This window comes from Micropterus dolomieu, linkage group LG02, assembly GCF_021292245.1.
Source record: "Micropterus dolomieu isolate WLL.071019.BEF.003 ecotype Adirondacks linkage group LG02, ASM2129224v1, whole genome shotgun sequence".
Taxonomy (NCBI): Eukaryota; Metazoa; Chordata; class Actinopteri; order Centrarchiformes; family Centrarchidae; genus Micropterus; species Micropterus dolomieu.
The window spans coordinates 23130773-23153863 of NC_060151.1; the positions used below are offsets into that span (position 1 = coordinate 23130773).

A 23091-nucleotide genomic window follows, 5' to 3' on the forward strand; every position below is an offset into this window, starting at 1 on the left:
GAGCTTGCTTAAAATGACTTGTTTATGTCTTGTCGAAATGAGTGCATTGCCTTTAGCAATAGGAAACGTGGATACAAACTGTGGATGTGGCATCGCATGTCAGGTCAAAGCACTCATTTTGTAGAGAAAATACAAAAACAGAATCAAAGGTCTAAAAAAACAGATTTATTTTAAAATAAAGTCATGATTTTTTTTATTTCTTGCAAATGCAGAGCATACAGAGCAGGTAGCCGCCACAGAAATAGTTATTTTAACAAGATTTGGAATCAAATTCATGAATTGTCGCATTAAAAATATCAAATAGTTCCAACTTAAATTCTATTTACACAGCAAATTCACACTAAAATGCAGGCAAAAATACACACTGCCATATGGCTAATTATATATTTTGATATACTGTATATACAGAACACTTTAAAACATGTTCTTTTGTTTGTATGCGTGATTCCAGTTTGTAAAAAGTCTTTGACCAGAAATTGTTTAAGTGTCCTGGCGCTGCGCTGGCCGTCGACCATCTGTCCGCCTGAATGGTGTGTTTCTCAAATCTGAGGCAGAGCAAAGACAGGCGGATTTCAACAAGACGTAAACATCGAACATGCAGCACACATGCTTAAAGTATCACCATGTGACTCCTCCAGGAAGGATCACATTGCTGTACCTGTGATGATGTCCTCCAGGGCGCCATCTTTCCCCTCGCGTACTTGCGGTTTCACCTGCCTCTTCTTCAGCTCAGCTATCAGGTCCATCTGGGGCATCTTAGGCATCATAGGCCCCTAGCAAACGTAAAAAAAAAAAAAAAATTTTTAAAAAAGCATTTAAAATCAAAGTAAATTTAAAATTTCCTACCCTGCAGGAGTGTCATGGTTTTGAGTCATAAATTTGTTTTAGATGATGGTTTGTGCTGTATGATGTATTTCTGAAACTGTACCCTTCAAATAACATAAGCCGTGAAGAAATACCTGTTAATACAAATGTCTGATAATTTCTAAAGAATGGACCTTTTAATATCTTACCTTTTGTGCCCCAGCCTTGTTTGGAGAGGGTGTCTCTTTTTCCACACTGCTCTCACTCTCCATTTTCTTTTTCTGCTGAATCTCTTGCTGTGCGGTCTGTGTTCAGTTAAGGGCAAAAGGATTAACATGCAATGCAACAGTTGTAATGGATAAATAGCAGAAACCTACCATATATCCTCACCTTATATGCCTTTATCAAGCGTCCAAACAGCGGGAAAAACATGGAAGGCTGTGTGGTTTTAGGGTTCTCTCCAAAATATTCGACCACAGAGCCGTATGCCTCCTGGAGACAGACGGAGTCAGACAACATAAAATATACATCTAAAAGCATGTAATAAGGTGTTGTTAAGAGTTGTTTATAAGGTTAATATGAATCACAGGCTAACCTGCGCTGTCTTGCTGTCTTTGATCAAAGATTCCAGCTGCTCACTGTTGGTTTTGATGAAATTCTTCAACACCGGGCTGTCATCCTGCACCAGGAATTCCTTCTTGGTCATTTCCATTCCTCGCTCTAATGAGCGGATATCTTGAAGAATGCCATCCAATGATACTAGGAAAAAAAACAAAATGAGTTCAATACCACAACCCAATTTAAATCACAAGCTTCTTAAACTGAACAGCTTGACTTTGCGTGAATGTACCAAGTGCTGCCTTGTCTACAAAGTGTAGGTCAGTGTGGAAGTTGGCCAAGTCAGGGTATTTTTCCAAGATGATACTGGTGATGAAGTGAAGTAGCGTCTGTGAGCGGTCAGTTGACTTGGTCTCCAACAGCTGAAAAGCAAACATGAGATTTCTTAAATCATGATTATTAACTTATGCTTAACAGCTGCCCCTGTCATCACTAGTGACATATATGGGATAATGGTACAAGTAATTAATAGTCATAAAGTCACCAAATATCAGAAATGTCTATCTAAAATTTGATAACATTAGCTATTCTTTTGCTACTGGTCATAGCAGACCATGTAAGGCTGTAACAGTCAAAACGTAGCAGAAGGGATTTATACAAACTCGGTCCCACTCTGCAATCTGTTGGTTGATTTATTTGTCACAAGTGTGTATATCAGTACACATAAACCTGTTCACATGAGTGTACTGATTTAAGCAAAGGTAAATTTTTGCTTATAGGTTCAACTTTTGATTTGTAACAGGCAGAGTATGTTATTCCGTCTTCCAAAAGTGACATAGTCTCGTACAAATGTACTTACAAGGTCCAGACTCTGTAGCCGAAAACCGTACGCTGCACCCTTCTTACTGCTGTTCATATAGTTGCCAAAGGCGAGAACGATCTGGAGGGGAACACATGAGAATACAAAAAAAATCACACATTTAAAAAGCTACATCAGCATGTTGGATTCTCCTTTACGGCTATTTGAACAGCTGAAGAGAGGCAGGAAATGTGGAAGAGAGAGGATGACATGCAGCAAAGGGACTCGTAAATGGTTCACACGCCCACCAGGTGAGCAAGGCACCCCATTTACTTACCTCTAAGATCTTTTTCAGTTTGGTTGAAGACTTGATGGACATGGACGCAGCAATGATGGAGTTCAGTTGCTGTGGATGAAGTAAAAACACGATCGGTACATCTGTTTAAGAACTTAAATCTTCAAGTTAACATGCATTTGAAAAACTAACCGGCTGCAGGCGTTTGACAGTCTCCGGGAAGTTGCCCATGAAAGTGAGAGTTTTTATTCGCTGCCCCACACGAGGAATCTTCCCAAAGCGTAGTATAAATTGGTCCTCGTCAGTCAGCTCCTCAAGCGGGCGGCCATCCTTTTCATAGTTAACCAGCAGCTTCATCTCAAAATCTGATGGTATGAACGGCTCAAGTAATTCCAGGAAGTCTAAAGACAAAGACTGCTGGTCATACCTGGACAAAAGAGTAATTAAAGTCACACCAGGTAGTGTATAAAAGAGAGAATGGAGAATAGCTCAGAAATGTCAATAATGCAGCAGGATTTCCATGAAGCACATACGTCTCTATGGCGGTGCAGATAGCAGATGGGGTCATTCCCCCTTTGCGTAAAGTGATGGCCAGATTCTTGGCCTTGTTGGCATCAATTAAGGACGTCTTGCTGGGGGCCTTCTGGACCACCTTCGTCTTGATATTGGACAGGTCTTTAGGATTACCCTGGGCCCGAGTCTTAAACTGTTCCTCAAATATATCCATGTTCAACTCCTGATGTAGACATAATGAGAGGCAGAAAGAGGAAGCTGAGAAGGTCAGGATAAAAAAGTATTTTCAAATTGCAGTTTTCAGACAGTATAGACTGTACAGGGCAAGTGAGGAAAATGGAGGATGCATTTCTTACCCCTAAGACTTGCTCATCATCCAGCTCGTTGAAAACTGTGCCTGTCACCTGGTTTGGTTTTAAGGGCTGCCAGTTGAACAATGGCATCCTGAACTTGGTCTGAATGGGCTTCTTGCTCTTAAGCCCTAAGGAAACGGAAAAAGAAGAGGAATGATCAAAAAAGTAAGATTTACTTTTCCATTGCTACAAAGTTATAACAGCTTTCAGTACTTTTCAGATTCTTCTGTCAACCTCCTTACCAGATTGAGTGTTTGGTGCTCCAGGAGGGGGTGGGGGGCCACCACCAGGTGGGGGAGGAGGAGGTGGGGGTCCAGCACCAGGCAGGGGAGGTGGAGGAGGGGGTCCAGTACCAGGTGGGGGAGGAGGAGGTGGGGGCACAGCACCACAACCTCCTGGTGGAGGTGGAGGCGGAGGCGGCGGAGGAGGAGAGGCAACTTGCCCTGGACCACCAGGGGGAGGTGGAGGAGGTGGAGGAGGGGGCGGAGGGGCAGAGGCAGGAAGGCTTGATGGTGGGGAAGCAGAATCAGTGGCTGAGCTCAGAGTACTGGGCTGAGCAGCTGGGGCTTGGACGTATTCGACCACAGTGACGGGCACCACCTGGATGTCCAGACCTCCAGAGGCACTGCGTCCCAGTCGGATCAGCCCTTTGTCCTGCAGCTCCTGGATCTTCTGCTCCAGCTCTGAAGATGTTTGAGGAGTGGAGCCGCTCAGACGCTCCCTGTCCTTCTCCCTCTCCCTGTCCAGCTCCCGCTCCCGTTCCCTCTGCTGCAAGGCACTAACCTGGGAACAGGACTCTCGCAGGCTTTCCTATAAGACAAAAACAATAATCTAGAAACAGAACTCTCCACAAAGAGCATATCATACAGAGTTTATCTTAAGGCTTTACAGAAGATATGTTCTTAAACTAGACTAAGAGTCTACAGCCATAAAGGTGCCTCTGTGAGGCTGTGCACAGAGGTACTTAATTTAATGTTAATGTCAGCATGCTCACAATGTCAATGCTAACAGGGTAATGTTTAGTAGGTAATGTTTAGCATGTTAGCATATTAACAATAACATTTGCTAATTAGCACAAAACACAAAAAAGAGCTGAGGTTGATGGGAATATCAATATAGTTTTGAATTTAGTCATAAATGCTAAAGGAAAAGTCATGGTCAAGTCATTACATTAATTCTCATGGTAATCTATAAAATTATTGTTGAGATATTTCAGTCTAGACCATGCGACCAACAGCTAAAATGTGAGGTCTTTTTTTATTTTATATTGATGATTAGATTTTACTTTCGTATTAAGATTATTAAAATAAAGTGAACTGCCACTCTTTTGACCTTATTATAACTGATCACTGTGAGAATGGAACACCTTCCTTGGCTAATTAATCTTGTTAAACACTGTACATATCATGGGGCAGCACTTACTTTGAGCAGCTCAGTCTCCTTTGTGGCCTGCATGAGATGAGTCTCAAGTTCAGATATTCTCTCTGCAGTATGACTGGTAATCTCCTTAAGCTGGGCAGTCAGCTGTAACAGACAACATTGCCTTAACATCACAACATCAAAGCCTCTTTTAATTCAACAATTCGTATTTTTCTTTAATTTGTGGCTGACCTGTCCGTTGTGTTCCTGCAGTTTGTCCACATGCTCTAGTACCCCTCCTCTGTTCTCAGCATCCTCCAGCAGGGCTCCGACATCTAACACATTGTCCAAGTAGGCCTGTATCTGGACCTGCAGCTTCTCACTTTCTGTTAGCTTCAGGCGCTATCACAGAAACACATAGAATAATGATGTATTATCGGAATAAATCATAAGTTATCATATCTACTGCATGTTTTAAGTAATAATGTACATATGGCATAGGGACTGATTCAGGTTAACATTCAAAGATAAAGATTTATAGGAGCTATTTATATTACTCATATGTTAAATATTTGAAAACTAAGTTGTAAAGAGAGTCAGCAAAAGTCTGATGAACAAACTTATTTATCTTTTATTCTTGTATTTTTAGCAGTAAATATTGTTTTGGCTACAGTTAATGACTATTTTCATTATGGATAATTCTGCCTATTACCTAAATCTGCCTATTTTCTCAATTTATTGATTATTTATGTTATGGAGGAACCTTATAATTTATTTGGAGTTGTGTTTCTGTTCACCTGATTAATGTAATTTCAATATTCACTCTCTAGTGAAGCTTTGTTTTTGGTCTCTACCAACTCCTGAGGAAAATATCTGGCTCTTTAGCTGCTAAGTGCTCCAATATCTAAACCAGCTAATCGCTAATTGTGTCTGGTGCTGAGCAGGTAATGCACAGTGGGTTGCAGCTGCCTGCTGCAGCTGAAAAAGATACTATGAGAGCGGTGAGAGAGAGCCAAACAGTAAAGTTGTGGGTTAGACAGTTAAACAATGAGCTTAAACTCGCAAAAAAGCTAGTAATGCTGAGAGGAGCTGCAGATTTGGGTGATACCTTTCTGTAGGTTCCACACTATGATTGACTCCTTTTACACTAAGATTTTTATGCATGCTCACCTCTAGATACTTGTCTAATCCAAGGTGAGTGAACTCATACTGTAGATGAACGCGGAAGTTCATGTTCTCCACTGAGTGGACCACAATGTTTATGAACTGCATGCAAGCCACCTGGTGACAGAAACAAAGACAGTTTTAATTTCAAGAACATCCACAACTTAAGTGTCCCTTTATTTGTTAAACAGTCAGCCAGTGTGTAGGTAGTAAATATGTGGACAAACCATGAAGTCAATGTTGCTGTCATCATTGATGAAGTACTCCATCAACTTCTCAAAGCGATTCTTTTCTCTGCTCGCCTGAGGAAAAAATAGAAACTTATCTGAATACAATATGCAGATGGGGGTGTAAAGGGGGCATACATGCAAAATAATTAGGGGTGTGGCAATACACTTAGCTCACGAGACAAGGCTATTTTTAAGAAATCTTCAATGACGAAATACATGACTGGAATATATGACTTTTATTCGACGGAAAGTCGCAGGTGCATTTTGAAATGTTGCTTATATTTGTTATATTTGTTGCTTATATTTGTTTCCACTGGGTACCCAAATTGCTGCCACACAAATGATTTAAAAGGGGCAGGGGTATCTTCTGTGCTAATTAGACCCTTACGCTTCTTCATGCTGATGATTGTGAGACAGCTTTTCACCTGAATGGTTTTAATAATGCATTTTTTAGGGTTGTGACGATATCTCATGCCATAAAATCTTGTCACACAATGTAGTAGCTGATCTCAATCAACGCTTCACAAATAGGATCTACATTTAGAATTACCAAAAAAGATTCTCGCATGACTTTTCTACATGACCACAGTGCATGTGAGGGGTGGACTGGTTCAGTCAGTAGATGAGTAATCACAAAGCGGAAGTCTGGAACAATGGCATGACTGAACAAGCAACGATAAATGAGGCCATCAAAATATGTAAAATTACTAATAAAGAACACATTTTACCTCTTTGAAGTTGTCAAAAGCAGACAGAATGATGTCATGTCCTCCTCTGACAAGACACACGGCAGCCAGCAACTCCAACACAAGGGCTTTGGTCCTGTTACAGCATAGGAGGGGTGAGATATGGATACAGGCAAACAGGTAACACACATTTTGTCTCCCACACAAATGCACTTACCTGGGATTCCTGCTGTTAAGACTGAGGGTGATTTCATTCACACAGCATGGGTGAGTCATCACTAGGTTAAAACCAGACTGAAAGCAGAAGATAAGGCATTAACAGCTGTCCTCAAGGAAGCTGGTATGTGAAAAGATGCAGAACAAGTGTTTAAAATCTTAAAAAAGCTAAACATTTAGCTTTTTTAAGATTTTAAAGATTTCATCTCCATTAAGTACACATTTTTACACACCAGAGCATGTTAAGGATCTACCTGGTAATTCATGATGGCTCGGAGGCACATTATGCACACATGCACATCATCTCTCTGGCTGGATGAATGGGACTTCTTATGGATCTTGCTCCCCAGAGTGGAGCTTATTCTGTAGACGGATGACAAGTGTATGGACGCATGAATGCATAGTCTAAGAGAAGCCACTGTAAGTGCAAATGGTTTAAAGTTGAGTCCAAAAACTGCTAAGATACACGCAACAACAGTTTTGAGCACAGTTAGCCATTTACAAGAAGCCTTCCACCCACTGTGTCTGTCTGACTGCTGACATGTGGCGTCAGGTGGAAAGGAACATAAAGATTAAGATACTCAGCGAATGAGCAGATAACATGAATGAATGAGGTTGTGAGAAATTGAGGCATTCGTCATGGTCGGAATGTGTCCATTTCAAGAACTACTGCAATAAGATGACCATGAAATTTAATAAGAAGGGCAGCAAAAGAGTGCTATACAATTAATAAGACTGATTAAGTAAAAAAAAAACATTTAGCGTGCTGCATTGTTTGTTTAATTTATTTTACAATTTATGAAAGCATTTTTTCATAAAATCTTGTAGATTTTGATCTAAATATGCAAAAAATCTTTGCAGACAGAGCTGTTTCTTTCTGCAACTCACCAGTTTTGTTTTTTTATTTTTTATTTTGGGGTTCAGATTAACAGAGGTCAGCACTATACTAAGAAAATTACATGGCATCTGGTCACCTCTGTGGTACTACAATATGCCACCATCACCACTTCCCCTTGCTGTTTCTCATAGATAGTACTTCAATAATCTTTCATGTCTGGAGCTTCTTACCTTACTGTCAGTGCACGAGCAGCTCTGCTCATCCCATGTGAGTGGGAGCTGTTGGAGCTCTTGGTCAAGTCTTCCATTGACCTCTCTGCTGGTTTTACCCTCTCTGGCAGGGAGCCACCATTTTCAAAACTCTCCGCATCAAACCTAAAAAGTTTATACAAAATAAACATCAATGGTGATTAATAGCTCCATTATAAGAGCATCGTCAATTTCTGAGAGCTTTTACTGCTTCTGGTACTCACGAGGTGGCACTTTGTGCATAGGACAGGTATTCCACCAGAACATCCAAACCTTTGTTCTGCTCATTGAGAAACTCTTGGGCCCAACTACAAAAAGACCCGGAGCAAAATAAACAATGAGGAATGAAACACTGAAATGGAAGTATTTTGTAATTATATATCACAGATTCTGCGCTCAGATTAGATTGAAAGCAAGCACATGTAACCTTAGAAAGATAAAATAATTAAATATGAAAAGTTGAATTCATAGGCAATAATCCACACTGTTCCTCAATTCAGTACACTGGAAAAAAAAAAATTCAGGCTACATGACCAGCCCCTTGTGAAACTGCAATTACTGAGCCAGTTTGCTGAAATGATGATTTTCTGTGCTGCAGTTTATGTTACTGTTTCACTAAATTTTAACTTGCAATTCGTTGCTCGTGGTGACAGTGAACTCAAAAAGATGATTAATCGTAATAACAACAACAATAATTGGTTAATTGGAAAATTTCTTTGCTTGATGTTTGTTATTTTTGTTTAGCATCAATCTTGTACCCTGTAGAGTTTTTACCACCAGTGTTATGGAGCAATGTTTTTACAAGTGGGTTTGATTTTTGTTTGTAACATCAACACATTCATGAGCTTGAGCACAAGGGCAACGCAATACACATTTCTACCATCGACAGATTTACAGTTAGCTGCGGTAACATGCCTAACAGTGCAAGTAACAACAACTTTAGTTGTTCACAAGAAGACTCCATTGGGAACCTTTGAATCATTTTCTATGAACGCTTTACAGACGGGATGAGCTAAACATTTTATTTACTTTAAAACAATGTCAAACAGAAACGTAAAAACACATCAAGATGAAACTTCTAAGAAGAAAAGTAAATAAAAGTTGTTAAAGGACAGGGTCCACCCCAGCATGCTCACCCAATGTGATTTGTGCGAAGGGATATCTCCAAATCTTTAAGGACCTTGGTGGCATCTTGGATCCGTTTCTTCAGCTAAAGAAGCAGAAGAAGGTGAGACTCAAGACGTCATTGTGTCAAATGTAAGTTATGTCAAATATGAAAGGAAGGTTTTGCTTTATACTGACCCTACGAGACACCCCTCCTTGATCCTGGTAGAAGCTCTTGATCTTAGCCAGGTAGGTGGATGGGGGGCTCTTTACCTGGAAACGCTCCTAGGTACGAATGATTCACAGAGAATTGAGTCAAAAGCAGCTTTTGACTTTTTATCAAAAACCCTGAAAGACACATACATCAGCACACAGCATCTGAAGCTATTATTACTATTATGTGCTAGTAAACACAACAAACACAAACGGCTCTCTGTTTCCATGCCGACGCCTCTATCAGTTGCAACCACAGAAACTGTGCTACAAGGTTTCCACAGTGCACTGGGCTGTTCACCACATATTCATTTTGGGTGTTTATGTACTTTATGTCAACTCTGTCCTCAGTGTGATGACATGTAAAATGAGGTTTGATCGTGAAACCAGGTCATTATCAACAACAAAGAAAAAGGCCTTACCTGGTCACAGACTAGTTCCCACTTTTTTTCATTGTCATATTGACTCAACAGCATCAGTTTATCAGGAGGTAAGTTCATGTAGCTCTGGAAGAGAGAGCGAAAGAGGGAGGTTTTTTCACTCTACAGAATCTAAGGTGATAAAAATACATGTTATATACAAGAATATGACTGGGTAAAAAAAAAAAAAAAAAAACGCTATTTCATGTTTGTCACACTTTAGGATGATTCACTGTCACTCAGCACACAAATATTAAACGTTCAAGTTTCTTTCCTGCTTATGCAACAATATTTAAATCAACCTAACCACAAAGGCACTTTCCGTTTTAAGCTGCAGGGCGTTGCCTGCCGGAAGCAAAAATGACTCAGTGTTTACATGTATGTATTGATGGTTGTCAGGTACCGTATACCCCATGTACCCCAGAAAATACAAATATTTTTGGTTATAAAAAAGGAATTATTGAGGTCATCTAAGAGCCTTTGTGCATGTGATGATGATGTGTAACATTTTACAGTACAATGCAACCTGTAATAAAGATAAAGATGTTGATGTAACAAGGCACATATAAAATGTAAAAAAAAACCTCACTCCACTACTAGCCATTTGTATTTTTGGTTTCTTTGCAATTATATATATGATCAAAGTTTAAATATAGATTATGACAACTGTTTATGTAGACTTTCTAACAAAATCAGACTTTCATCTTAACATGATCACATAACTTTCCATCACTCACTGTACATAATAATTCTATTATCCTCTCAACTATATAGAGAAGGTCAAGAACCCCCCCACCTACACAACTCTTTGGTGCAGGTTGACGCAACCATCAAGGAGTTGACATATTCATACCCAAAAAGGTTGTTTCACTTTGAGTAGTCATCCTCAACCTACAGTCAAAAGTTTGAGTCCTGATACATTAGGTTATTCCCCCATTCAAATGTCTTAATAACTGAATGGTTTAATGAACCCAGATTAAGATTTATGAATGATTCAGAACCTAATCAGGATTTTCATCAATCAGTTTGTGTGGGGAAAAAAAGACATAAAGCTCTTAAAACATACTTGGAGAATTGGAGAGAATAGTCCTCAGTCACTGAGTCCAGGTGCTTTCTTTGGTAACTGATTGAGTAAATTATTACATTCTTATTTATGTTTTGCTCCAAGTGGATGTTTTTACTATCCCTTCACATTTGCAACACTGCTGCACCAGTCCTGTCCCTGTTTATGTACCTGATCCAAGATTACAAACACAGTGGTGATGATTTACTGGCAAGACGAGTCATTTCAGTTCACTGGGTGTTGACATTACTTTCAACAGTGGTTACTAGGTTCTTTTTCATGCCTTAAAAAAAAGAGAAGCACGAATGAAAACGGCCTGCTGCATTGCTGCTGGGGTGCTTCATCCTTGGTGGGGTCAGGGAGGGGTTTCATTGTGGGTTTTATGTACAACACTTGTCGTGCATGTTCACTTGCACAAATTTACAAGATGTACTGTGACTATAAATTCCCTACGTTTAGAAACAATGTAGAAATGAAGAAAGAGCAGTTCTCATTTCCTTGTTTGAGTTACGCAAGCATTAAAGCTTGAATTCTCAGAGTTAAGGAAGAGTCTCTAAAGTTTACATTGGAAGTATTTTGCTGAAAGAGGAAGTGAGGTCATACTTTCATATAACGTCTGAGAGGGCGATATGGGTATAAAATGGAACAGACCAACTTTGTTCATTTTTCGAGTGAACAGAAAATGTCACATAGATATTATGAAATATTTAACCCTAAAACCAGACCGCATGTTTTCTCATTTCATGACATCTCCATTCTCAGAAGTTTGGTCAACTTACGTGAAATAGTCACACATGAAGAAAAGTGCTTTTCTCCATCCTACATTAATAAAGGTTTAATTACACTAACTCCCTTAGTAAAGTAAATATTTAACATTTGTCTTAAATTCTGTAGTCACTGTCTTCAATGAAGCTCAGGCAAACCAGGAGATGTTTTATTCTCCTTACATAAATATTTGGAGCTTAGCTTATGTTCCAACATCTGTTCGCTCATTTTTTACCTACACTACACGCTGCTCATTTAGAGGCTAAATATTTTGCTCCATCACATAACCCATGATGTCACACATCCAGGGTAATGAGTATCATATACATTTAAAGACAGGATGGATTTTATTTTGTGGAGACCATTTAGGTATCAAGCTAAAGTGTAGAGTTTCACAAAGTCAAGCTCCTCGTTGATGTTAATGGAGGCAGCTGCAGGATGTCAGCATGATGTCATAGTTTCAGTTCAGTTCACTTTTAGAGCATTTTATGCTCATTAACAAGATTTAGACCAGACTAAGAAATAAAAATCAGATGTTTAACTTGATAGGGATTCTTTTTTAATACACTTAGATTTCTATTCTTTTTTCACAACAAATATGTAGCAAAAACAATCAAAGCTTAAAGGGCTTCACCCTTCCTGATACTAAACAATAGGTTTTGATGTGATGATGTTATTTACGATGTTTCAAATGTATCCATCATAACATTTTCTGTTCTGTTTTCCAACTTGTTACAAGACTGTTGACAGAATGGTGAAACAGTCGTTTTCCGGTCTTATGGTCTCACTCGTAATTGTCTTGCTCAACTTCCCCTTGGGGCCAGCTGCCTGGCCATGCTCTAATCACCCTGTTCCTAGCCTGACATTTTCAGATCAAACAGTGAAGTAACTACGTACTTTGATGAATTTGGCAACTTGTTGATAACACTGCTTTTCTTGTGATATTCCAACTTTTAATGGAGCAGGTACTGATGACCATATTGCAAATATGTAAGGCAAAATACTCTCTCCTTGCTAGATCACATTTAGCATAAATCAGTCACATAGTGTGTTCAAAACAGGACATTAGATTTTTTTTTTTTCTGCACCTCTGAATCATATGTACCTGCATAATTGTCCCAGCCTTTACACATTGCCTCTACTACAAGACAATAGCTGGCATTGGCGATACACCAAGTGCATAATCTCTGTTTTAATGTGTGCCTTCTTGTTTCCACTCACCAGCACCACGTTGAAACGTTCCTCCAGCTCTTCCTCTGGGGGCATGGGCAGTTTGGGGGGAGCCGGCTGCTTCTTCTGCAAGGCTGGAGCGGGGTCACTCATTCCTGAAGCTGCACCGACTGAGTTCCTGGCCTCTCGGCCCTCAGCTGGTTCCTGCTCCAAGCCCCCTGCAGCTGCATTCCCCATCACAAATCTCCACAAGTAATCCAGGAGGAAAGCTTTAGACAAACTCTTTCTCCTGGGAAATCAGTGTATTCCAAAACAGTGTGCAGAAAGGTGATAGCTCCAAATGACAAGAAAAAGCAGGCCTAAATCAAACCAAGTTTTTGGACCTTCACGGAGAGGAACATCAAGCCTCTGGTTACTGAATCCGTCTTGGTCCTTAGGAGAGGGTGGATGATGAAAGAAGGTAGTTCGTCCTCATGTCTGTCCTCTTATCAACCTGTCTCAATCCTGTCCATAAAGTACCTTTGAGAATACGATTACAAACCTTGTTGGCGCCTCTTGGTCTCTAAGAAAAGACCCACCAAAGTGTCACTCACTATTCTCTATACTAGTTGACCGAGAACGTCTGTGGTGAGTTAGTACAGCAGGCTGCGTTTGAGAGGAAGGAGAGGGGAGTGTGACACTCTGTAACACAGACAGAAACCACAGAAGCAGAAAAGCAGAAGAGTAACTTCCTGTGCATGACAGCAACAGAACCTGGGGTGGAGGACAGGGTGTAAGAAAAACATGGCAACCGTTGGGCGTATCACACATGCAGTAGGTGAATAATGAGTAAGATAGGGCACAAGAATAAAAGAAAGCAGAAAGAGTGTCCAAGGGCCAGTAAACATATGCTAATCAAGCAGGTGGAGATGTAAAGTGAATCAATAAAAATAATGAATCTTTCCCTTCTTTACCATAAATCAATTTTCACTACAATTCATTGTCTTCAGAAGCCGGTTTAACTTGCATGGGCCTGGGGTTACATTTGTTTTGGTCATTTCCCTTTACATGACGCTACATTGATGGAGCAGTCAGGTAAGGGCAGATCCTGATTGACTGAGTAGACAGGATTGTCCAACAGCGTCCCACTGTGTTTGAAGCCAACTCCTGCATGTACCCTATGGTTGCTACATTCGTGGTCTCCTCGCAAATTACTAGTTGTGATCTTCGACTTATTTTTTATTTGGATATTTACCGTGTGGGAACTATGCCATGGCTTTCAGGGGCTCACGGCAAAACCATAGGCCGAAACTTGCCAAAAGGGTCAACCCACAAACAGGAGCGATGCTTTGAGGAAACTCCCTTAACCTGTCCTGCTTGCTGTACAAAGCTTTCCAGCGTTTCGCCTGGTGTTTTATCTTATTTGAATCCTGGCGATTCGGCGCGCAGCGCAGACTGAGGTGAACAGTACGCCTTATCTAATTTTTGAATAAAAGTGAGTAAAGTTTGTGATTTGCACCACCACGCTTCAATGGCGAAGACAGAATAACATGCTTGTCGGGATGTTTATAAAAGTGAATTGCTGATGAATCACCCTTATAATCCTACATGAATAGCCTAATTTCACACATGAGCCGTGATGATGAAGATCCAGAAATGCATGACCACAGTATCATATTGTTGATATTTGACAAGGGAGCTCGTGGCCTATTAATATGAGCCACATTCCCTCTGTAGGTATTTACGAGACGTACGCGAACGCAGCAGGGCTATTTGTTATTTTGTATTCCAAAATGACGGACCCGACAACGTCGCCAGAAGACCACTGGAAAGTAAGTTACTGATGTTAGGTGACCTCAAGTTTCTGGCAGATTAATTCGCACGGCTGCCTTGTGACAGTAGCGATAAGTGGCAAACATTGTTTTGTCTAAAAGTTGAAGTTTTGCTAACGTTACGGGAGAGCTCGTCTTTGTTAGCTTGACAGCTAACGTTAGCTTGGTGACGTTTGCTAACGTTATGAAGCGACAGCGGTTAGCTAGCTGATTAAGTAACCAAAACGGGGAAGTTCATGTTCCTCGTGTGGAATTTTGTCTTAGGTGGGTGCACATCTATTTTCAACTAAGACCTATCTCAGTTTTTGCATTTCTTGTTTCTTTCTGTCAAACATCCACGTGAAGTTAAGTGCAGATGTAACGTTAATGTTGAAGAGTCTGTCAGAGTGGTGCAGTAACGTTAAATCTAACTTTAGTAACGTTCATATTGCAGATTCATAGCTGTTTGCAGCCCCGCAACATATAAATTCTGCAGACACCTGTATATTTGTCACTAGGAAATTATTTGGTCCATTTCCCTTGTCAGAAGTATTGCTCGGGGCTCTTTATAATCATTAATATAATGTCGTAAATAGCAATAACCAAGCTGGTTCCCATTCAGCTGTAATCGTAAAATTAACACGTTTGTGGAATGTCACTTAAAAGATAAGTTTCCAGTCTTCCTCGTGACAGGGACTGCTAAGTAAAGCTGTGGAATAAACATATGAAAGTCTTTAAGAGGCCAACAAGGTTTTATTCAGAGACTCTGTATTAATGTGATCTCTGCTGTAGGTAGAGGGAGTGAATCCTAATAATCTTAATAATCAGAATAGTCATTGTCAAATACCCTAAACATCTAGCAAGACTTGGTGTTGAAGAGAATACATTTTTCAGGGTTTTATCCCCTTGAATCACTGGGGGGACATGGCCCCAACTTTGTGAACCACACATTACTAACTAGGAACACTAGGAACTATTGTTGTGGTGGCCTAGATCAAATGGTGAAGTCTGTGATTGAAGTCATAATTTGGTGCAGCTCTTTATCCTCCTGCATACTTGAATTGGAAAAATCAGGGCAATGCTCAGTGGGGGTTTAGACCATCTATCAGGCAGGCTAGCTATTGGTCGTTTGTCAATGTATTTTGGGTAGCATAATTTCCCACTTGTTATTCCAGTCTCTAAGCCTCTATTTTCTCCTTTTTCCATCTTCTCTTGTCTGGTGATGGCTCTGCAGACAGATGGTGCTTTCAGCGACAGTGGCTTTGACCCTAGTGAGTCTTCAGTTCATATTCTGTTTTTTGTCATATCATTTCATATTTAGGCAATGTGATGTGACCTTGTGTTTCTGGCCTCTGAGATTAGCATGTCAGTCTATTTCTGGTTTTGCTGTGAAAGATCTTTGATGTTTGCTGTCTTGCTGTGTAGGTTTCTTTGCTGAAACTGCCGGAAAGGGTACAATTGGGTCCAGGGCCAACAGCATCGGCTCAACAAGTGCCTCTTCAGTACCAAATACAGGTATCATGTTTGTAACAGAGGGGATCTGACATTGCTGAAAGTTTCTAGAGAGAATTTCTGCTACATTTTAGAAACTAAAAAGTCCAGGCATGTGTAAACGGTTTTAGACCAACAAATTTTTTAAACTAATCATCATCAGTTAATAAATGTTTCCAAAATGTTGTATTGAACAACAAAATGGTTCATTTTGGAGAGGTTAGAGGCACTTTCCTTATTCTGAATGTTAATATATTGTTGAATAGATGATGAAGACAGTGACTACAGACATGAGACGTCATATAAGGACTCGTATAAAGATCGACGGAGACAAGCGCACACACAAGCTGAGCAGAAGCGTAGGGATGCTATTAAGGTAAGTCTACAATACACTGCAAATAAGATGTAGGTCTCTGTGACTTATTGCAGATACACCACACACCTTTTTAGAAATGTTTGAGTTGTCTTTTTTTATGTTTTCATTTGTGAAGTAGTTAGTAATGACCTCTAATTTTTATTTATTTATTTATTTTTTAGAAAGGCTACGATGACCTGCAGTCCATAGTACCAACCTGCCAGCCGCAGTCTGAATTTGCAGTGGGAGCACAGAAGATCAGCAAAGCTACTGTACTGCAGAAAAGTAAGATGTGATCTTATTGGATGAATGTGATGTATTTATTTGGAATAGTAGTTAATACATAATTTGACATCTCACTATCTCTATCTGTGATAGTAAATGAGAGCAAGTCAGTACATTATCTTTCTACTGTACTTTATTATCTAGCAGTTTTCCATTAGAGTCCTGTGGTGCTTAATTGGTTGAACATGGCACAAAAATCTGGCAGAGCCACATGTTTGTCACATCAGTCACGTGACACAAATCTTTGTTTCTTATACCCCCCAATTATACTTCAGTCTCGCATGCTCACATTACACCAAGCAAGCAAAAAAAGACAAGAATGAAAAAGAAGAAAAGGCACGCATAGATATAAATGAGCATGTTCAGATCACCTGAGTTTAATAGAAAGATGGAGACAAACATTTCACCAAGTACAGAGAAAACTGCACTTTTTATTGTATGTATGGGAGATGATTGTGAAGGGACAACACCTCCTTTTTTTTTTTTTGCAGCAATTGACTACATCCATTTTCTTCATAAAGAAAAGAAGAAGCAAGAGGAAGAGGTTTCTGTACTAAGGAAAGAAGTGATGGCTCTGAAGATCATGAAAACGTGAGATGGTGGTTCACAAACATTCTCAGCAAACATCCCCCCCCCCCCCCGTATAATTTCCTCTACAGTCCCAATATGTGGCAAACTAAGACCTCCCTACTTGTTCTGCATCCAGGCAGATAAAAATATGGATTTTAAAAAGTTTATTTCTTAGTGAAACAGTCATGGCCATTCATTAAATTGTATATTTTGTAATGCCAGTGAACTGTGATTGTCTTTATTAATAGGAACTATGAGCACATAGTGAAGGCCCACCAGAACAACCCACAGCAGGGAGAGGATCAGGTGTCTGACCAAGTCAAGTTCAACATCTTTCAGAGCATCATGGACTCCCTGTTCCAGTCTTTCAGCAATTCAGTTTCAGTTAGCAGCTTCCAAGAACTCTCCGCCTGTGTTTTCAGCTGGATCGAGGAGCACTGCAAGCCACAGGTAAGACCCAGTAAAAAATGGTCAGTGTTGCTTTGTTAATGTTGAGATAAATACAGTTTGTGTGTTTCTTCTGTTCTTTTCTAGACGCTGAGGGAGTTTGTTGTTGGGGTGCTCCGGCAGCTTAATGGTCAGCTATATTGATCGAGTGAAAGCTCTGGATTGAACTCTGAGAAATTGACTTTGGGCTTGCTCTGGCCTCTCAGGGTGGAGTAAAAACTCCAATCAGCCTCAGGCCACACCACAGTATTTACACTTACTTCAGCTCATCGGTGACTCCCTGGCTGCAATTGGATTACATCAACCCACAAATTGGATTGAGTAGTTACATGTTTAAGAAGGACTTTCTGATTTTAAATGCACATCCATACACATAGCTGAGTATGTTTCAGCATCTGCTGAAATGATGTGTCTTACTATTGTTCTGTTAAGAAATTAAGGTGAAACGTAAAAGTAACAGCTTTCAAATGAATGTGTATGTGTAATACATCCGGGGTTTTCAAAGTCTGAGACTGCATGCCTCCCCTCAGACAACTATAAAATCCCCCCCTTCTCTTTAACACAACCACACACATTTTAGGATATTAAATGTGATCTCTTTGGTAACTAATGTAATATTTTTTTCACTGAGCCTCCCTTGAAACAGTTAGGAGCCTCCCTGGGGAGGCACGCCACCCACTTTGAAAACCTTTGAGGTCGATGTATTAGAGTAGTTGTGGTCACAGTCTGCAGTAACTGTTGCCCTTGTTGGGATAAATCAAAACTACTCCCTATGTATCAAGTTTAATAATCATATTGCTTCAGCAACCATCAACCTAACTGATCGAGATAGAGATGAGTGTGATGAAAAATGTAAAACAACTCATGAGCCACACCTTCTCCTCTGTTATGTCAAGCATAACTCTGCAGCCTAATGCTGATCCAAATGGCTCCTGTCCGCTTCAGCGCACAACCATTGAGTCAGCCATACCACTCCTGAACTCCAGCAGACAACGGAAAATACTCTACTACTGCAGAGTAACTGTCCTTTCACTTCACTGTGCAACCATGCTCTATGGTGCTTCAGGATTTTATCACTGAGGTTTGATTACAACAGACTTTCCTGCCTTTTAGTGTGGTGGGAGGGTTTCATTTACGCAGCTCTGACAATTCACTGAAATCTCACGGGTGACAGGTATGCAATGTATGCAGCATAAAGATTTACCAATCATTGTGTGTGTGTGTGTGTGTGTATATATATATATATATAGTCTGACTATATTTGAGCTACCCTACATGTTGTTAAATACATGTGCTATTATTTAGTTGCAGATGTTGTGTTTATTTGGTAGATGTTAAATACAAAATGAACCTTTCAGTTTACTTGACAATTTAAATTACTTAAATCTTTGTGGTTTGACCTTGACGAATGTTACTTACTTTGTTCGTCAGTGACTTATATGATCCTTCCAAACAGATCATTCCAAATGGTGCACTAGTCAGCAGCACTTGTAGAAAATGGTTTGACTATTCAGGACTGATCCTTCTTGAAAAGCATCACTGTAACCTCCACCAGTTGCACGGTCCTGGTGAGAACCGTGCACAGGGCAACGCACAAGGACTTACAGCCACTGTACTGAAGTCAAGTTTTTTATGCTTTGATCTTTAAACATATGATATAAAGCTGATTTTCATGATGATTTTGAAAGTTTTGTTTCCAATATGTGAGTAAGTCATCTGCCATACACATGGCTAAGCTGTTAGCTAAGAAAAGAGTGGCTTTACTGTTGCTGTAATCACAGGGAAGTAAGAGTTTTTGACCCAGTCTTGTTGCTTCATGTATTTTCTTTTGACTGTTTTATAAAAGCCATCTATTGTGTATCACTATCTAAAAAGTGACATAAACATATGTAATGAAATATACTGAATGTTTGTCCTGTTTAATTTCCCCCATGTAAAATGGAAATAAAGTGTGTAAGATGATAACCGAGCAGGACAAATCCTGTAGCTGGGCAGCAGTCTCCATCTCTACACCCAGGGAACCTGTAAAATCTGTGTGTGTTGATGTTTTAAGATGGTTAACCAAAAAATGAGTCTGGTTCGTTTGTTGGTGAAATTCTGTGAGCACTAAAGCATCAAAAGTTACTGTCATGAACATTTAATAACTTGACAGCAATATAGAGTGAAGAAACAGTACAAAAGATGATAATACCTGAAGGCCATGACTAACCTACATGCTTTACACACAAATTGTACATAGAAAAACCACAAAGAAAACTGCAGCAAGACAGACTTGAACATGTAATAAGAAAAACACAATAATAATAATAAAGCACAGCTCTCAAAGCTATAATGAATAATCAGTTGACATTTTCATCATCGGAATTGGTTTTATGGCTTATAAAAAGGGGAAAAAATAGACTAATGTTGAGGTAACAAGCATCCTTCAGGGGTATCTAATGATGTGACGTAGTGCTAGTGTGTCGAAAAGGACTGAGCTACTTTAGCATAAATATACTTTAAATTACAACAGTTTTGTGCTATTTGTTCAAAAGGAAAGCTATAAAAAAGGAATCTGCTGTGGCTCAGACTGCTCTGATGTCTAATCTCTATTCTTAGCTAAGTATTGCGCGGGCTTACATTGATGAAGTGGATGAAAAAGAGTTTTCTTGTTTTTTCAAGTACTTGGAACAACCACCTTACAGTCCTCATCAGTCTCCACTCCAGCTTCATCCTGTGAGGGCAACACCAAGTCTATTTTTAATCAGTACTGTGAACCACAAAAAAACACTGGCACAGAGGTAAAACACACACAGGTTGTGGCATCAGAGTTTTGTAAAGTAGATTTTATGAGCTGCTTCCACTCACCAGGAATTCCTTTTTGCTCTTAGGATACCCTTCAAGGATTGCATTTATCATGTCTGAAGCCTGAGAGAAACAAAGCACAACAAAGTTTAAAAATGTACAATCTAACCAAAAGTACGATCTGAGGAAATAATTATTGCATTTCTTTTGCATGATAACGATATCTTTATTTAATGTTTACCAACTGAAATATTTCAAATGTGGCATTACATGAGCTACAGTGGCAAAATGCACAGAAGTTATTTTGTGGCCCTCAATGAAATGTACTCAAAATTCAAATGACTTATTTTCAATTAACAATTAAGCCGATTATTTTCTCGATTACTCGTTTAGTCCATAAAATGTAAAAAATAAAGTGAAAAAATAAATCACATTTACTCAGAGGCCAAAGGGATGTCATCAACTTATGTGTTTTGTGCAAATAACAGTCCAGAAACTTAATTGGAGTTACTGTCATATATGACAAATAAAAACAACAATTTATCACATTTGAAAAGCTGGAACCATAAGATATTTGACATTTTGGCTGAAGAAAGTCTGTGTGATCTACTGACCAACTAATCACTGCAGCTCTATATACGTTACCAATCTCTTCCTCTTTTTCCACTCTTTCACGTAAACATCCCGCTCTTTGTAAACCTGGAAATTTAAATATTATGAGCAATGTACTACCATAATGTACAGCAAATGGGAAAAAAACAAAACAGGTGTATATTTTTTTACTAGGTTTTACAGATAGTTTGCTGTGATTAGAAAGCATATTCCCAACCTTTTCTTTCTCTTCCGGTGTGACGTGATTTGTGGCTGACTTTATCTTCTCCAGGCGTGCTCTGCACCCAGCACACTCCGCTTTCAGCTCTCGGATCTCTGACAGCATTTCCTCTGTTGTCAGGGAGCTGCTGAGCTCCTTCACCTCTGTTAGCAGAGATTATACACACACACACACACACACACACACACACAAATGTACACAACACCCCCTGTCAGAGAAATGCAGTGAGACAATCGCAGGGTTCCTTTAATCCAGAGATGTCTTATGCAAAACAGCAACAACCAGTGGCCTACAACAATTCAAATATCTTAAAGATAAATGGCATACTCCACCTGCGTCTAGTTGTCTGCAGATCTGGTTGAGGGACTGCACCTCTTCACTGAGCTCAGAGATCTGACAGTCCAAGGCCTTCATGTCTACATCCTTCACTTCTTTGAACTGGGCCTGTGGGAGATATTAGCAGCAACTGAAACATACAAGTACAAATAACAGTTTGTGCGTATGTTACTTTCAGTGCTTTCTGTCCACAGCAACACAGGATATCAGGTGAACAGACTAACCTGATCAGCAAAATAAATCTTTTGCTTGCCATATGTTTTCTCCTTTATCTTGCCCTCTAGTGCCAGCACCTCCATGGCTTTGACCACTGCCTAGTGAATCACAAATACGCAATCAATTATTAACTGTAGGCTATAAACACACACACACACACACACACACACACACACACACACACACACACACACACACACAGTATGCTATAAGTGTTATTAATCTCACCGTTTTGCCCAATCCATGCTGCTTTTGTAAATTACAAAAGACATCCTGAGCGCTGTAGGGGCGGTTCTTCTCATTCAGATAGGCAAGGATGAGTGTCGCCACTGCGGGTGACAGCAGGAGAGTCTGATCATATGCACTGACACAAACATTCCCATATGGTACTTAAATTTAATATAACATACTTGATACTTGAAAACAAATGTGTACATGCTGTAAAAGTGATTTGGAGAAACCTCATATAAAAAGGCTGGAGAGCCTTGTCGTCAGCTAGCTTATCATTCTGCCTGTGTCGCTAACGTTAGCTAGCTGATAGCCTCCTAGCTAAACTTTATAACTAGCTATAAACTCTAACGAGCGTCGTCCGATCGATAAGAGTGTCCGATACGCCGCATAGCCTGCTACAGTGAAAACCATCCCGATATAAAGCTAACTCTTACCGTTATCTTTTTTACTCATTTCTAATGACTGTCCTTTTTTTCACTTTAGCTTCCCAAAACAAGTTTCGCGCGAAATCTGCGTCACCTCAAAGATCGTTTATGCCTCAAGATACATCCGGATGCATCACACCAGAAATATCTGCTCTGCGACAGTGGCGTCGACGACTCATCACATTCTCCGTTGATTTTATTAACAGCGCTCTTTTAACAGAGCGAGATAGATAAATCTTTGTTTAATAATAATAATAAAACAATTTGTTTACAACTTTGGCTGAATCCTACGTAAGAAAAAGAGGAACGTTTGAGATATCCGAAAAGAAGAGCGGAGTGAGAACTCTGTAATTTTGGCTGGTCTTAATCTCAGTTCATTCAGGGTCCTGGCCTAAAACATTTTGATGAATAATATTTCATAACATTTCGTTCAAATGTGGGCTATTGTGTTGGAAAGAAAATACCTATACCATCTGCATAGTAATAAAACAAAATCTTGTACCACATATACTTTAATTGTTAATGGTTCCAA

At 39.7% G+C, this 23091-nt stretch overlaps 3 protein-coding genes across 5 annotated transcripts; 1 reads left to right on the top strand and 2 right to left on the bottom strand.

Annotated features, from left to right (window-relative positions):
* Window positions 1–150: 150 nt before the first annotated feature.
* Window positions 151–13570, bottom strand: fmnl1a (formin-like 1a). Its single transcript, XM_046033905.1, has 25 exons — window positions 12849–13570; window positions 9803–9886; window positions 9366–9452; window positions 9200–9273; window positions 8288–8371; window positions 8046–8189; window positions 7232–7340; window positions 6979–7055; window positions 6804–6897; window positions 6073–6147; window positions 5852–5962; window positions 4934–5083; window positions 4745–4846; window positions 3565–4132; window positions 3326–3450; window positions 2990–3192; window positions 2649–2883; window positions 2499–2567; window positions 2222–2302; window positions 1655–1784; window positions 1400–1563; window positions 1195–1296; window positions 1014–1109; window positions 659–773; window positions 151–545 (listed from the first exon to the last, which is right to left on the bottom strand). The coding sequence occupies exons 1-25, from the start codon at window positions 13032–13034 to the stop codon at window positions 481–483; spliced, it is 3330 nt and encodes a 1109-aa protein (XP_045889861.1). The 5' UTR covers window positions 13035–13570; the 3' UTR covers window positions 151–480.
* A 508-nt stretch (window positions 13571–14078) lies between these two features.
* mlx (MAX dimerization protein MLX) lies at window positions 14079–19700 on the top strand. Of its 2 annotated transcripts, XM_046033970.1 has the most exons (9): window positions 14079–14271; window positions 14514–14608; window positions 15822–15858; window positions 16013–16102; window positions 16345–16454; window positions 16616–16718; window positions 17210–17309; window positions 17537–17738; window positions 17823–19700. In XM_046033970.1, exons 2-9 carry the CDS (start codon window positions 14570–14572, stop codon window positions 17877–17879), a joined length of 738 nt encoding a protein of 245 aa, XP_045889926.1. In that variant the 5' UTR covers window positions 14079–14271; window positions 14514–14569; the 3' UTR covers window positions 17880–19700. The 2 variants fall into 2 exon arrangements, with proteins under 2 accessions (XP_045889926.1, XP_045889918.1); XM_046033962.1 differs by lacking the exon at window positions 14079–14271 and having other exon boundaries at window positions 14495–14608.
* Window positions 19701–19856: 156 nt separating this feature from the next.
* Window positions 19857–22710, bottom strand: LOC123959733 (PSMC3 interacting protein). 2 transcript variants are annotated; one of them, XM_046033983.1, is made up of 8 exons: window positions 22569–22710; window positions 22132–22232; window positions 21912–22001; window positions 21684–21795; window positions 21349–21494; window positions 21165–21218; window positions 20583–20642; window positions 19857–20448 (listed from the first exon to the last, which is right to left on the bottom strand). In XM_046033983.1, the coding sequence occupies exons 1-8, from the start codon at window positions 22585–22587 to the stop codon at window positions 20392–20394; spliced, it is 639 nt and encodes a 212-aa protein (XP_045889939.1). In that variant the 5' UTR covers window positions 22588–22710; the 3' UTR covers window positions 19857–20391. The 2 variants fall into 2 exon arrangements, with proteins under 2 accessions (XP_045889939.1, XP_045889948.1); XM_046033992.1 differs by lacking the exon at window positions 22569–22710 and adding an exon at window positions 22314–22332.
* Between the last annotated feature and the right edge of the window lie 381 nt (window positions 22711–23091).

Bases quoted from the DNA above. Each gene is read 5' to 3' on its own strand.
- fmnl1a (XM_046033905.1), bottom strand. From the start codon at position 13,034: ATGGGGAATGCAGCTGCAGGGGGCTTGGAGCAGGAACCAGCTGAGGGC. The intron at 9,453-9,802 runs GTAAGGCCTTTT...ATTCGTACCTAG, and splicing joins GGGAACTAGTCTGTGACCAG to GAGCGTTTCCAGGTAAAGAG. The intron at 8,190-8,287 runs GTGAGTACCAGA...TAAACTTTTTAG, and splicing joins TATGCACAAAGTGCCACCTC to GTTTGATGCGGAGAGTTTTG.
- mlx (XM_046033970.1), top strand. From the start codon at position 14,570: ATGACGGACCCGACAACGTCGCCAGAAGACCACTGGAAA. The intron at 14,609-15,821 runs GTAAGTTACTGA...ATGGCTCTGCAG, and splicing joins CGCCAGAAGACCACTGGAAA to ACAGATGGTGCTTTCAGCGA. The intron at 17,739-17,822 runs GTAAGACCCAGT...GTTCTTTTCTAG, and splicing joins AGGAGCACTGCAAGCCACAG to ACGCTGAGGGAGTTTGTTGT.
- LOC123959733 (XM_046033983.1), bottom strand. The intron at 21,219-21,348 runs GTTGGGAATATG...TTAAATTTCCAG, and splicing joins CACCGGAAGAGAAAGAAAAG to GTTTACAAAGAGCGGGATGT. The intron at 20,643-21,164 runs GTAACGTATATA...TGTTTCTCTCAG, and splicing joins GGAAAAAGAGGAAGAGATTG to GCTTCAGACATGATAAATGC.